Raw genomic sequence first — 12,616 nt, forward strand, 5'->3', positions numbered from 1 at the left:
AGAAGCCACAGTCTTTTTGTAACCTAACCTCAGACGTGACATCACATTCGTTTTGATATATTCTGTTAGTGGCAAGTCCCTAGGTCCAGCCCACCCTGAAGGGGAGGGAATCACCTAAGTGCGTCAATACCAGGATGTGGGAATCACTGGCATCATCTTAGAGGCTGCCTACCACATCTTCCCTTGTACACACAATAGAGAAATAAACACACACACACACACACACACACACACACAAGCGGGAGGAAAACAAGAAAGCAGTTGGGGAAGGGAAGATGTTCTAGGATCTAATTACCTAGGCATCTGAGCTCTATCTCTCCCCAAACCCAGTCATACAACATACCCTTCAATGAGGCGCTCTCTTCACAGTCTTTCACACCTGCCCCCTTCTCTACCTGTATGGGACCACCAAAGTTCATTTGGCCTTCATTTCTTCACACCACGAATACTGCAACACTACTCCTAACCTGCTTCCATATCCAAGAAGTCCTGGGCACCACAACCTTTCTAAATCACACTTTCTATTCACCCTTACACACCAGAAAGCCCCTTTAGGGGCTCCCCATTGTCAAACAAAACCCAGACTCTTTAGGTGGGCATTCAGTGCCTTCCATAATTTGACCCAGGCCTAACTATACTTCCAAATCCCCAATAATAACTCATCATCCCAGGTAAACCACATTCACCCCCCTCAAACACACCAAGCTTGTGCTCAGTTTGAAACCTCCATGAATATCATCAATCCCCTTCCCTTGGCGAAACCAGTCTTCACCTTACCATGATAAATCCTCCCCAATCTCTAAGGTGCAGAGCAAATCCCATCTTCTCTGTGACACATTTTTCTGGTCATTCCAAACTAGAATCTGGTTCCTCTTATGAAAAGGCGCAGCTCTGTGAGACCATACGGTTCACTGCTCTGGCCAGTCGCTGGGCACTTGTCTTGTTTTTCCAAGGAGTTGATAAGTTTTACACTTTCCTTCTTCCATAGAGACCACCAGACTGCATCTATACAAGGGGCTAGGTCTCATTTGTCTTCCTCTGTGGAAGGCACTTGTCCATGATAGGCAATATTTGTTGGATGGATGGATGGATGGATATTTGGAATGAAATGTCAAGCACAGTGTCTAGCATATCCTAAGAGGTCAAAAAGTAACACATCTTTGTTAATACCCACCAATTCTTAAAATGAGAATTCTCCCTGGCATCTCAGCCACTTAGTGGTTCCTTTGTAGAAACCCTTCCAAAGACAGCAGAGGCAAATCAAACTTGTCTGGTTCTGATGAAACACAAGCCCATTCCCAAAAATACCACAACTAATCCATAGATCCTCCTTCATTGCTCATCCTAAACCTGGTTTGAGGTACAGCATGCCAAGTGCAGGGACATTAGATAGATGGCATAGGCAGGACAGAACGCAGTACGGAAAAACCTCAAATCAGTGTGTTTCAGCCACAGGGCAGAAACAAAAGTGGTAAGAACTAAAAGAGTACAGGGGAAAATGAAATCGATAGTAGGGGAGTTCCATCTATTCTAGGTAATCCCTAGTAAAGGAAAGGATTCCAAGAGAGAGAAAGCAATACTAGAAGACCTTTTAAGGCCTTTGCTGCTTACCCCGAGGGAGAGGAGGAGAAATCTCAATTAAAGCGTCAAACACCCAAAATTCAGAGGAAATCTAACCCATCCTTTCCAACTGGCTAGAGCAGTTACGCCTGGAGTGTATGCTCCCAGGAGTCCGATTCCTGGCCTAGGTTGCAAACGCTAATCCCGGCCACCGTCGAATCACGGTAGGGAGCGCTGGAAACTGCTCCATGGGCTTGGGCCAGTAAGCAGCGTCTTCCGTGCGGCGAGCGGGCTCTCCCGCTAGCTACCGTGATCCTGCAGCAAGGTCTGCGCAGGGGTTCGCGGAGAGCCCGAGACACGCATCGCGCGGAGCATCTGGGGGCACCGCGGCCCTGAGTTTTGAGCTTTGCAATGTCCCGCAGCCTGACTGAGCTGGGTAGGCAACTGGCCTTGCCCCAAACTCACCTGCGTTTTAGAACCACTTCCATCTACCCACGGGTCTCAGCTCCCAAAGGCATCCGCGGAATCCTCCACGGTCCCAAGGTCCGCCGTGACAGGAGAGAGAAAGGGACAAGGGAGTGGTGGCTAGGAGGAGAGGTCATCACCGGGGTCCCTCCCGGGCTTGGGATGCTGGGAGGGGGGAAAACCCTGCCCCGCTTCCCCTCACTGGGCCGCGGCGGTGGGGGTGGGTCTCCGTGGGGGGCGCCTCACCGTGGACGACGGGGAGCCGGCGAGGGAAGGACACGCTGGAAGGGCTGCGTGCAAAAAACTTTCCGTCGTCTGGCGGCCACTCTGCGGGGAAGACCTCCCCGCCTCCGGCCCCGGGTAGTGCCTCTCCCCGGCCAGCCCACCCGCCGCCCCTGCCCCGCAAGCCCCGCAAGCCCCGCAGGCCCCGGCTCTTCGGACACGGGCTCCGGCCGCCGGGCGCACGAAGCGGTGGAGACGGCGGTGCCGCAGCACCTCCACGCGCGCGCTCGCCGCAGCCTCCCGGCCCCGGCACGCGGCGCTGGTGGGGCGCGCGGCCCCTCCCCCGGCGCGCGGCCCCTCCCCCGGCGCGCAGGCGGGCGGGCGGGCGGGCGCGCGGCGAGCTGCGGGCGCCTCTCTGCTGCCTCTGGCGGCCGCGCACCGCCCAGCGAGCCCAGACGGCCCCGGGCGCCGAGCGCCGGCCCCGGCTCCTCCTCTCTCTCCCTCTCCCCTCCTCCGCCGCCTCCCCGCGCCCTCCTCCCGTCCCTCCCTCCCTCCCCCTTTCAGAGCACTCAATGTCGGAACGTTCCGAAGATGACGTCGGAGCGTTCTCGAATCCCGTGTCTCTCGGCTGCTGCTGCCGAAGGAACAGGGAAAAAGCAACAAGAAGGAAGAGCAATGGCGACACTGGATCGCAAAGTGCCCAGTCCGGAGGCGTTTCTGGGCAAACCCTGGTCCTCCTGGATCGACGCCGCCAAATTACACTGCTCCGACAGTAAGAACCCCACCGCCTCCTCCTCCTTTTATTATCCTGTAACCTTTCCATTCACCTAGAGCCACTGGGAAAAAGTGTGTGTGTGAGAGAGAGAGTGGCCCCCGGTGTCCTCCATGCTTCTCCCTCTCTCTCTAAATAAATACACACAGAGACAGATCATCAATGCACAGAGAGAGGCCCTGCTGCCAGGGTTGGCTGTCTGTCTGTCTGTGCCCGGCTCCCCGTGGCAGCCCGCGGGGTGGGCTTTCACAGCCCCACGGTGTATCTGTTTAAAAGGCTACTCTGTTGCTGCTTGCATAGTTTTTTTGGTACCTATCTGGGCCAGGTAGATGGCAATCCGGACTTGGGAGAAAATGTGGCATTGTCAATTTTTGAAAGATTTTCATGTTCAGTATTTATATCGATCTGTTTGCAAATAAACACTCTCCCCCCCCCCCTTGACTTTGGCTTTTCCCCCCTTTTTGATCTTTTTTCCCCCCTCATTTTCTTTTCTCCTTTTCTTTTTCATCTGCAGATGTAGATTTAGAAGAGGCTGGAAAAGAGGGTGGAAAAAACAGGGAGGTTATGAGGCTTAATAAAGAAGGTAAGTGGAGCTACTGGCATTTTAGTGTTAGCATGTGTGGTAGAATCTTCACAGGATTTCGACTATAATGTGAATTGTTCTGCTGGGTACAGAGTGACTAAGGCTTGTCAAAAATCGAGCACGCCCAGGTGACTACTGCTTCATGTTAACTTCTTTCAAAGTATAAATACAACTGGGGTGGGGGGAAGGGGGGTGACTGTGGAAGGCAGAAGTTTACAGCACTTAAGCTGGAGTCCCCGGTTTGGACCCTCTGATGTGTATCTGCCATTCACCTTTGGAGCATCATTGCCAAATGGTGGGTGGGCGGTGGGTGGGTGGGGGGGGTTTGAAATCTCTGAAATGAGGTGCGGGGCTCTCTTCACCAGCATCCCAGCCTTCCTTGTGGGCGAATACACAACAGCTTAATGAGCCCCACATGGTCGGTCATTCCAGCAGTTACTTCTCCACTCTCCACTGAAAACCATTGTACATGGCAGACCTTCGCAGCAAGTTACGTTCGGCCCACTTCGCGTTTGGTCACAGATGGCTGTGCGGCAGGCAGGGCTCGGGGTGTATGTGTGTGCAGCCCCCAGCCGGTTTGCACATCTCTGTTTCCCCAGCCTGGAAATACAGCCCCCGAAAGGGGACACAGTGTGGAGATAGGTCATCCCAGACAGAGGCAGGGGAGGGAAGCTACAGCCTGCTGGAACTGGGCGTCAAACACACATGGTCATCATAAATAAATCATATCCTGGTTGCGTTTGCAGGCCTGCCGTATGTAACTCTGGCCTCTGGGCTTCACGTGGAAGCAACTCCAGAGGCCACTTTCTGTTGAACAAATGGATGGGTTCATTTGAATTGCGATTTACTCACTGGTGTCTTGTAAACATGGCTGGCTGAAATTGGGGTAGGAGGAAGGCATGAGGGGGCAGAAAAGGTTGGTGGGAAGTGTTGAAGGAGTTCAGCCATCACTAGGCCGTGGGAGCATTGCTCATCCAGAACGAATGGAGGAAAGGCCAGTCAGACTCCCAAGAATGGTCTCCCCCCTAAACAAGGATATCACCCCGGAAGGCAGTTAAAACCTACTTGGAAACGTTTTGTGGATCAGTCCCTGGGTTTCTGGGCCCAGGGATTTCCTGACCATCCAGCCAGAGGAGAATCTGTGCCTTAGAAAAAAGAGCATGGAGGTTAAGATATTCAAGGACAGTTTTCTAGCATAGTGTTCCTGCTAATTAATCACTTCAGGAACGAAACCTTATTCTAAAGATGTTTGCTTCTAAATATCTTAGTGTGATCCCTGCCATGTGTCTCCAGGATGCACGAGGGAACGATGTAAAGTGGAAATCTTACAAGTGGCAGCTTATTGGTGCTGAACGTCCATGTGTGTTGGCAATGGAACGTATCTCTCGAAATTGGTTTTCTTTACAAACTCTTGAGACCTTTAAGAGCTCATGGGACTCCATTGTCAGATCACCGGCCGTGAAAAGGTTTCCACAGAGGAAGATGAGGTTGTGAAAACCTTTAAATAAGTTGAGTAAAGGTCATGGTGTGTCACCGATTGGTACCTTTCAGGCCTGGATGGCAGATTCTGACCATACCCACCCAAAGCTTGTATTCTGCCCCCTCCTCCCTGCATCTGTCTCAAAATCCTGTTGTTCACAGATTCTCTTTGCCTCTTGGGAAACAGATTCTTTTAAGGAAAAATGAAACGCTCTCCTTTCCTCAGAAGTCACAAATGGTACATCCTGCTTATTACAGCCTTTGTCCTGTAAAGGTACAAAGATTTAGCTCCTAATTATATGAGTTTGCATTAAGGACGCCCACTGTTCAGTGTAACGTGCGATTGCTGAGTTCACCAAATAGCCACACATGGGCTGAAATCTCTTTGTTCCTGGGCTAAGCTTGGCTTAGCAGTGCCCAAAGGTCTCCCTGCTGTGTGCATACGGTTGTCTGCAGAGGTGGAGGATACAGTAGTCAATATCTATCACGACCCATCCCCACCCCTGCCATCATGGTGAGGAATCGAAGGGTCACACTGGGACTCTGCATTGGTGTGTTTGGTGCCAGGATCTCCAGAAACACTGGTTGCATTAGTCTTGCCATGGGCCTTCTTGTCGGAGTCACCACATGGGTGACCTCCAGATGGGTATGGGTTTGTGGATGGGTCTCCAGGACGCAAAGTGACCTAGGTATGATCGTTGTTATCCACGTGTGGTAAGCGCACAGATTGGCTGTGATGCTGTTGGGAGGAAGCAGGTCTTGAGAAGAAGTTTGGGCTTTGATGGCAGCGAGTGGGTGAGGAACGCCAAGTGAGAAATCAAGGGCTGTGATCCATAGTTGAATATACTTTAAATTGTGGTGAAAGAACTGTAATGTGAAATTTACCATTTTAACCATTTTAAATAGTATAATTCAGTGGTGCTAGGTGCATTTACAATGTTGTACAGCCATCATCTCTGTACGTTTCCTGAACTTTTTCATCATCCCAGCCGGGAACCCTGCAGCCTTTATACAATAACTCCCCATTGCTCCTCCTCTCAGCCCAGGAAACCTCTGTGCTACCTTCTGCCTCTAGGAAGGTGCCTATTTTAAATTCTCTCTCTCTCCCTGACCCACTCCTCTTTTTCTCTTCTCCCCCTTCTCTTTCTCTCTCTCTCTGAAATGCAGTATTTGTCTCTTTGTGTCTGGCTTATTTCAGTTAGCATGACATTTTCATCATTTATCCACACTGTAGTAGGTGTCAGAATTTTTTTTCCTTTTTATGGCTAAATAATATTCCATGGTGTTTATAGACCCCGGTTTACTTGGGCAGTCATCTGGTGATGGGCATTTGGCTTGTTTCTGCCTTTCGGCTATAGTGAATAACGCTGCTGTGACCATTGTTGTGAAACGGGATATTTTATAGACGAAGCTCAGGGAGGAAAGTTAAGCTGGAAACGTGAAAGAAGAAACATTTTGCCTTCTGCCTGTATTTGGCCACAGCGTCAGAAGACCCAGGAAGGACTTGCCGGCGTTTAGGATAGCCTGGTTATTGGAATGTTCTTCCTTCTTCCTTTTAGCTTTTGTGGCTTCGGTTCTCCACCTGTATCAGTAGGAAACATTAACCGGATGCTTCGGAATTGCTGTAGTGAATTCTTTCATCCAAAGTTTGCAAAAATCACAGACAAGAGGAATTTGGCAAAACACCCTCAAACCTTGCTAGCTTATCACCTGGATTCAGAAGGTGTTGCGAACTGCGTGCTTGGATGTGGTGACCGGGGATTACACCGAGGGTGGCCAGGATTGCCCACAGAGCAGGAGAGAGGGCTCTGGGGCAGCTTCCTGAAGTACCCCTGTATGACCTTGGGAACATCGGCTCCCTTCTCTAGGCCTCTCCTCTCACTTGTAAAGTAAGGGAGTAGGATGATACATCCCCCAGGGTCCCTTTGAGACGGCTGACCCTGACTCTCTCTACAGAATGTACCTCTGTTTGAGATCCAGTCATACTACTCCAGGCTGTTTTTAAAGAAACAACAGCCCTCGCCTTAAAAATATCTCAGCTAACTATTACACACTGGGTCTATTTTCTCATTTTATAATCTTTTGGTGGCAAACATTACTGTATCTCCTACACAAGCAAATAGTTTGTGAAGAGTGTGTGGCCTTTAGGCATCTGAGAACACTGAGGGTCTGAGTTTCAAATCCCAGGCACATGTGTCCTCCCGAAGTAGAGAGTAAGCGGACCTCAGACCATTGAGGCACTGACATTCCTGCAGGGGGAGAAGGGTCCCAGAAACCTTGTTAGTCTAATCTAAAGATGTGAAATTCATTCATAATAGAAAATTCCAAGGAAGGCCATTCATCTAGCTAACCTTTTAAAATAATTTTCTCCCTCTAGCTTCATAGATTTATCTGAAGACGGTTTTTTTTTGTTTTTGTTTTTGTTTTTGTTTTTCCCAGCTAATTGGGGAAAAGCTCTGTGATTTAGAAGGATGGTCTTTGTTTCTCATTGGCTTACCTGAACTTTTTTTTTTTTCTAAGAATTTATTTATTTATTTGACAGAGAGATCACAAGTAGACAGAGAGGCAGGCAGAGAGAGAGGAGGAAGCAGGCTCCCTGCTGAGCAGAGAGCCTGATGGGGGGCTTGGTCCCAGGATCCTGAGATCATGACCCAGGCTGAAGACAGAGGCTTAGCCAGCTTAGCCACCCAGGTGCCCCTGAACTTTTTTTAAGGATGTCAATTTGTAAATCGGGAACAGTGTGTGAATGGCTCATGAGTGCCTAGATCTGTATAAAATGGAGGTGCTAACAGGGTTGTGAGCACTGACTGAGATAATAGAACAGGACCCAGCAAACAGAAAGCATATAATGTTTGCCTCTATTCTTTTTTTAACTGTTTTTATGATTATCATTTATTAATGAAACCAGTTCTAGAACACTTTATTATACTTAATTAGGACTTTCAACTACTGGGTGACAAATGGGAAGAGAGATCCTGTATCAGAAATTTCATTTTTAGAGTAAACCGTGTTATCATAATTTTATAAAGCTAGTGATTAAAAAAAAATGATTTCTATGACATCCATGTGTTTCGTGGAGTGCAGTAAATATGTAGTCTTTTATAGCTTTTATCAGGAGTTAGAAAATATACTTAGACAGTTTCGGGCCTATGGCTAAGGAGGGTTTACAGACATCTCTCTGGGGACTGGGAAGATGTAAAGAATAATTCAAAAAATTGATCGATAAGTTATTTTATCTTGTCACTGAGACAAGGAAGCCCTCCAAAGATCCTTGTTTGGGTCTTTTGGAAGTTGATGCTGGTTTCTCCGGGCATTTGTCTGTGTTTTAATGTTCCCAGATGTTCTGATTTGATGGAGGTAAACTTGTGGAATGCGTCTGATTTGGAAACTGTGCTGGGCCAGTAAGGTCTCGCGGTGACTGTAAGAGTTTGCTGCTGTCCCCCGAGGTGCTGACGGAGTTGAGCTGGAAGGGAGGAGGAAGCGGGGAACGTGGGAATGTGTTCAGCTCAGGTTTAGGAGGCTTGCCGTTGTGGCGGGATGGGAGCACATTGGGGGCAGCGGTGGCAGCTGACCGGGAAAGAGTGAGGCCTTCTTAGAAGCCAAGCCAGGGAAGACCGCGACAAGTGGTGGGGATTCCTGGGAATCCGCAGGCAGCTTCCTTTTGTCATTACACAGACAACTCCGTGTCTATGCTAATAGGAGATGGGAAGACACCAAGTCCACAGATTACATAGATAAACCTCATTTTTGCATCAATTTCACCTTCCTTGCCCGTGAAGTCTCCCCTTTGGCTAACAAGCAGCAACATTTGCTCGCTTTGACGTTTTCACGATCGTCTCTCTCGTCCTGCCCAGCATTTGGGATGAAAGGACAGGAGAGACAGAGTGGCTTCCAGGTGGCAGGGAGGCAGGCTGGAAAGGAGGAGAAAGGCCTGGAGAATGAATAAGCTTTGTAGTTGCCTCCAACTGATGGGGCAGGGAGGGGGATGCCAGGACCAAGACCGCAAAGCAGAGAGAGAGAGAGCGCGCGCGTGCACATGCATGTTTTCAAAGCCATCTAGTTTGGAAAACATAAAGCTTCTAAAATGAGTGACTCTTTATCCATACAAGCGTTTCCATGTGCCCGGGTCTTCATGTGGAGAAAATGTGGCTCTGGCTTCTTCCAAAACAGGAAGTGAGGGTGGGCACACTTTGAAACACTGTATGTGAATTTAGCTTCGAAGCACGAAGCACGGTTCGCTGTGCTGGGCTCTCATCATATGTCATTCTGCACGAGCCTTTTTTTTTTTTTTTTAATCTCTAGAAGATGTCCACTTTTATACAGATGCAGCCATTCAAATGCTTCTTATTTTCTTTAATAATGGACACAGGTTACAAAATCCAAAAGAGTGTGCCGTGGAAAGGAAGTCTCCCTGCCCCCACCCCTTCCCCCATTCCCCTTGGTTTCCAGTAGATTCTTACACTGTTTTTCCTTCTTGCACCGCCGCCCCCCACTGATCCCCGGGTGTGGATGATGGCACCCCCTGGAGGTGCTGCTTGGTGTCCCGCCATAACCACTCATCTTGCAGAGTGGTCCGTGCCCTTCCACAAGGAGCTGCCACTTTCGGCTTTTGGTGCCTGTGCGGCAGGATGATCACTAAAGCCTCTGAGTGTCTTGCTAAGTTTTTAATAACCCCACCTGCATTCTTGGCCTGGGCCGTGCGTTGGAGACTGAGCGAGCTCTCGCAGGGCGCCAGCCCTGGGCTGGGCCTGGGGAGACAGCCACGAAATAGCACAGTCTCTGCCTCGTGGCGCTGCCACAAAGTTGAGGTGACTGCAGTGTGCGCTCTGAAAGGGAACATTGGGGTGCGGTGCCGTTGAGCAGCATGTTGGCGGGACCTCACTTAGATTAGGGGCTCAGTGAAGGCCTCCCTCTGGGGACATTTTATGTGTGCGAAAATCTGGAGGACAAATGGAAGTCTCCATGTGCAGGGCTGGGCAGGACAGAGTTAAAGGAAGCAACATGTGCAAAGGCCCAAAACGTGAGAGAATATAGAATGTTCTAGAAACAAAGAAGTCTGTCCCTAGAGGGATGACAGCAGAGCAGAGAGTTCTAACAGTTTCCCAACAGTGGCACTCCTTCTTTGTGGTGGGTGGGGACCATCCTGGGCATTGCAGGCTGCTTAGTGGCATGCCTGGCTTCTACCAGTAGAGTCCAGTGGCTCCCGTCCCCAAGACATCTCCAGACATTGCCAAAGTTCCACTGGGGCGGGGTAAAAATCACACAGATAGAGAATCACTGCTGTAGGAAGATGCTGGAAAAGAAGACAAAGGAAAGTAGACTTAAGATTTTCACAGAAATATTCTGTTCCTGCCTGCCTCTGTCTTAGACCTACATCCTGGGGCGGGGGGAGGGGAGGGGTGTCAACCCCAGTGAACACCCAGCAGGTGTCTATGCAGCCGTGATATCCCTGGGCTCTGGGTTGTATTTAGGAGGAGCTAAAGAGAGTGGACTCGCTCCCTCCAGGAGCTCTCCTCCTAAGGTTTCCAGGATGGCTTCTCCAAACCTTCAGTTGCATTCTATCTTAAATGGTGACAGTGGTGAGATTCAGGTTTTAATTCTGGGTGGCCCAGCCCTCCCTCGCTGTGGGTAGAGGAGACCCCAAGGCGCCGATTCCGATAATGGTGAAGCATTAAGGATCTCGGAGTATGTTTAAAGTCAGGCTGGAAATACAACTGGCTTTCTGTGCAGTTTGATTACCCACGGGATTTGTCTGAAATGGGGATGCACATGACAGAGAGCAAAGCAGCTAGCTTCAGGATTCCCATGTTCAAGATGAGGAGATAGGGTGGGCAGAGGAGGTCTCATTCCTGAGGGCTTCTGACCTGGGTGTCAAGTGGTCTGTGGCATTACTTAGAATGGGAAGGCCATGTTCACTGCAGCCTGTGGTTATCAGGGGTTGGCCGGCTCTGCTTCCAGAGCGATTTAGAAGAGTGAGGCCAATTCCATTCCTGCTCGCTCTTCTGTGTATGTGTGTTTCTGTCCTTTGGACTAACCTGTCCTTCGCAACACTTCATTTCACTCATGACATCCTTCAGAAGTAGACCTAAGGTGGTAGCAGACACAGTAAGACCCTGCCCTAGTCAAATCCCCTTTTACCCACGGACCCCGTGGGCTGAGGTAGCCCGGTCCTTACACCTGCTAGGATCATTTAGTGACCACAATAGGAGTGATGTCCCCATGATGGTGACTTAGGTCATTCCTGACCTCACTCCTCCTCACAAGAACAGCTAACAACTATTTGTGGATGAGACACCACAGGGAGAATCCAAGAACATGGTGGGGGCAGGGGCTGAGGCGCCCCCTGCGCCACAGAGAGCAAGACAGCGGGGGAGGGTTGGAGGAGCACTGCTCACTGCCCGCAGTGGCCTTCCCCAGGCTGGCACAGCACCACATGGAGAGGGCACCTTGTGCCCAGGCTCCTTTCAGGAGAAGAGAGCCCTGGGTCAGGGAAACATCCAGCTCTTGGGAGTGCCCTCTCTGGTCTCACCTTACAGTGGGAGTCTATGGGGCTTGATTCCTGGGAGTCCAATTGTGAATGTAATAATCCAATGTAGCCATAATGGAGAGGAAGACGGTTAGCCGGTGGGTTGGCCTTTTTCTGTATTGTGGAATCCGAATGTCAAAGACTGACTTCTACATCTCTCTCCTGAAACTCCTGGTGCAGTGTTGTCGATGACATGCTCCAGCCAATGCTGTTTGGCTGGCATCCTCCCACTCTCTCCTGTGGCAGAGCTCAGACTGGCCACTTCAGCCAATTGGACCTGGCTTGAGACCGTGAGGCACTTGAACTCATGAGGGGAGGCTAGGAAATCCCTTCCTGCAAGTGGGCTGAGCCCAAGGAGCCTTAGCATTCAGGGGCTACACTTGGCTTGTCCAGTTGCGTCTAAGCAAAGCTGGAGTCCCGCTGTGAGGAACGCTTTTGTTTTTAGGCAGATGTTTTATCCTCGTACCTGTAGTTCATAACACAATCCCACTTGCCAAGTTTAAAGGATCAGGTACTTAAAGAAAAAAGGAAGCCCAGTAAGTACTCCCGACAGCAGGACAAAGTGGTACTAGGGCACCAAAATGGGGAAGATGAAAGTGACTGCGTGACGGAAGGAGTGGTCGGTGTATCTACTCCGTGGAGCTAGATGGGGTTCTCTGGCAGGAGTGGGGGACTGCACCTGCACACCTGGTGTGGGGACACAGGGCACCCAAACCCATGCCACAAACCAGGGTATAAAGATGGTTGAGACACGTTCTCAACTTGGTCCTATCAGACTAAAGTAGAATCTGGCTCTTTCTAAGAGTGTATTGGATACGGGGTGCCTGGGGGGCTCAGTTGTTAAGCGTCTACCTTCAACTCAGGTCATGAGCCGAGGGTCCTGGGATCCAGCCACCGATTAGTCTCCCTGCTCAGCAGGAAGCCTGCTTCTCCCTCTCCCTCTGCCCTTCCCCCTGCATATGTGCGCACATACTCTCTTTCTCTCTCTCTCTCAAATAAATAAAAACTT

General features: G+C 50.1%; 1 protein-coding gene and 1 long non-coding RNA gene across 6 annotated transcripts in view; one reads left to right on the forward strand and one right to left on the reverse strand.

The window, feature by feature from the left end:
* Positions 1-777: 777 nt before the first annotated feature.
* On the reverse strand, positions 778-2,572 carry LOC123394867. Its single transcript, XR_006609594.1, has 2 exons — positions 2,026-2,572; positions 778-1,134 (listed from the first exon to the last, which is right to left on the reverse strand). It is a non-coding gene; the product is annotated as an uncharacterized LOC123394867 (long non-coding RNA).
* A 190-nt stretch (positions 2,573-2,762) lies between these two features.
* Positions 2,763-12,616, forward strand: part of ATXN7L1 (ataxin 7 like 1) — a 235,713-nt gene continuing 225,859 nt past the window's right edge. Inside the window, exons 1-2 of one of the 5 annotated variants that reach the window (XM_004739561.3) lie at positions 2,763-3,019; positions 3,534-3,602. In XM_004739561.3, the coding sequence (XP_004739618.1) occupies positions 2,839-3,019; positions 3,534-3,602 (250 nt within the window). In that variant the 5' untranslated portion in view covers positions 2,763-2,838. The remainder of the gene's footprint in view (positions 3,020-3,533; positions 3,603-12,616) is intronic. The other 4 variants (XM_004739549.3, XM_004739548.3, XM_004739552.3 and 1 more) reach the window with 4 other exon arrangements.

Source organism: Mustela putorius, unplaced genomic scaffold, assembly GCF_011764305.1.
Source record: "Mustela putorius furo isolate JIRA1106 unplaced genomic scaffold, ASM1176430v1.1 tig00003845_pilon_pilon_pilon, whole genome shotgun sequence".
NCBI classification, from domain to species: Eukaryota; Metazoa; Chordata; class Mammalia; order Carnivora; family Mustelidae; genus Mustela; species Mustela putorius.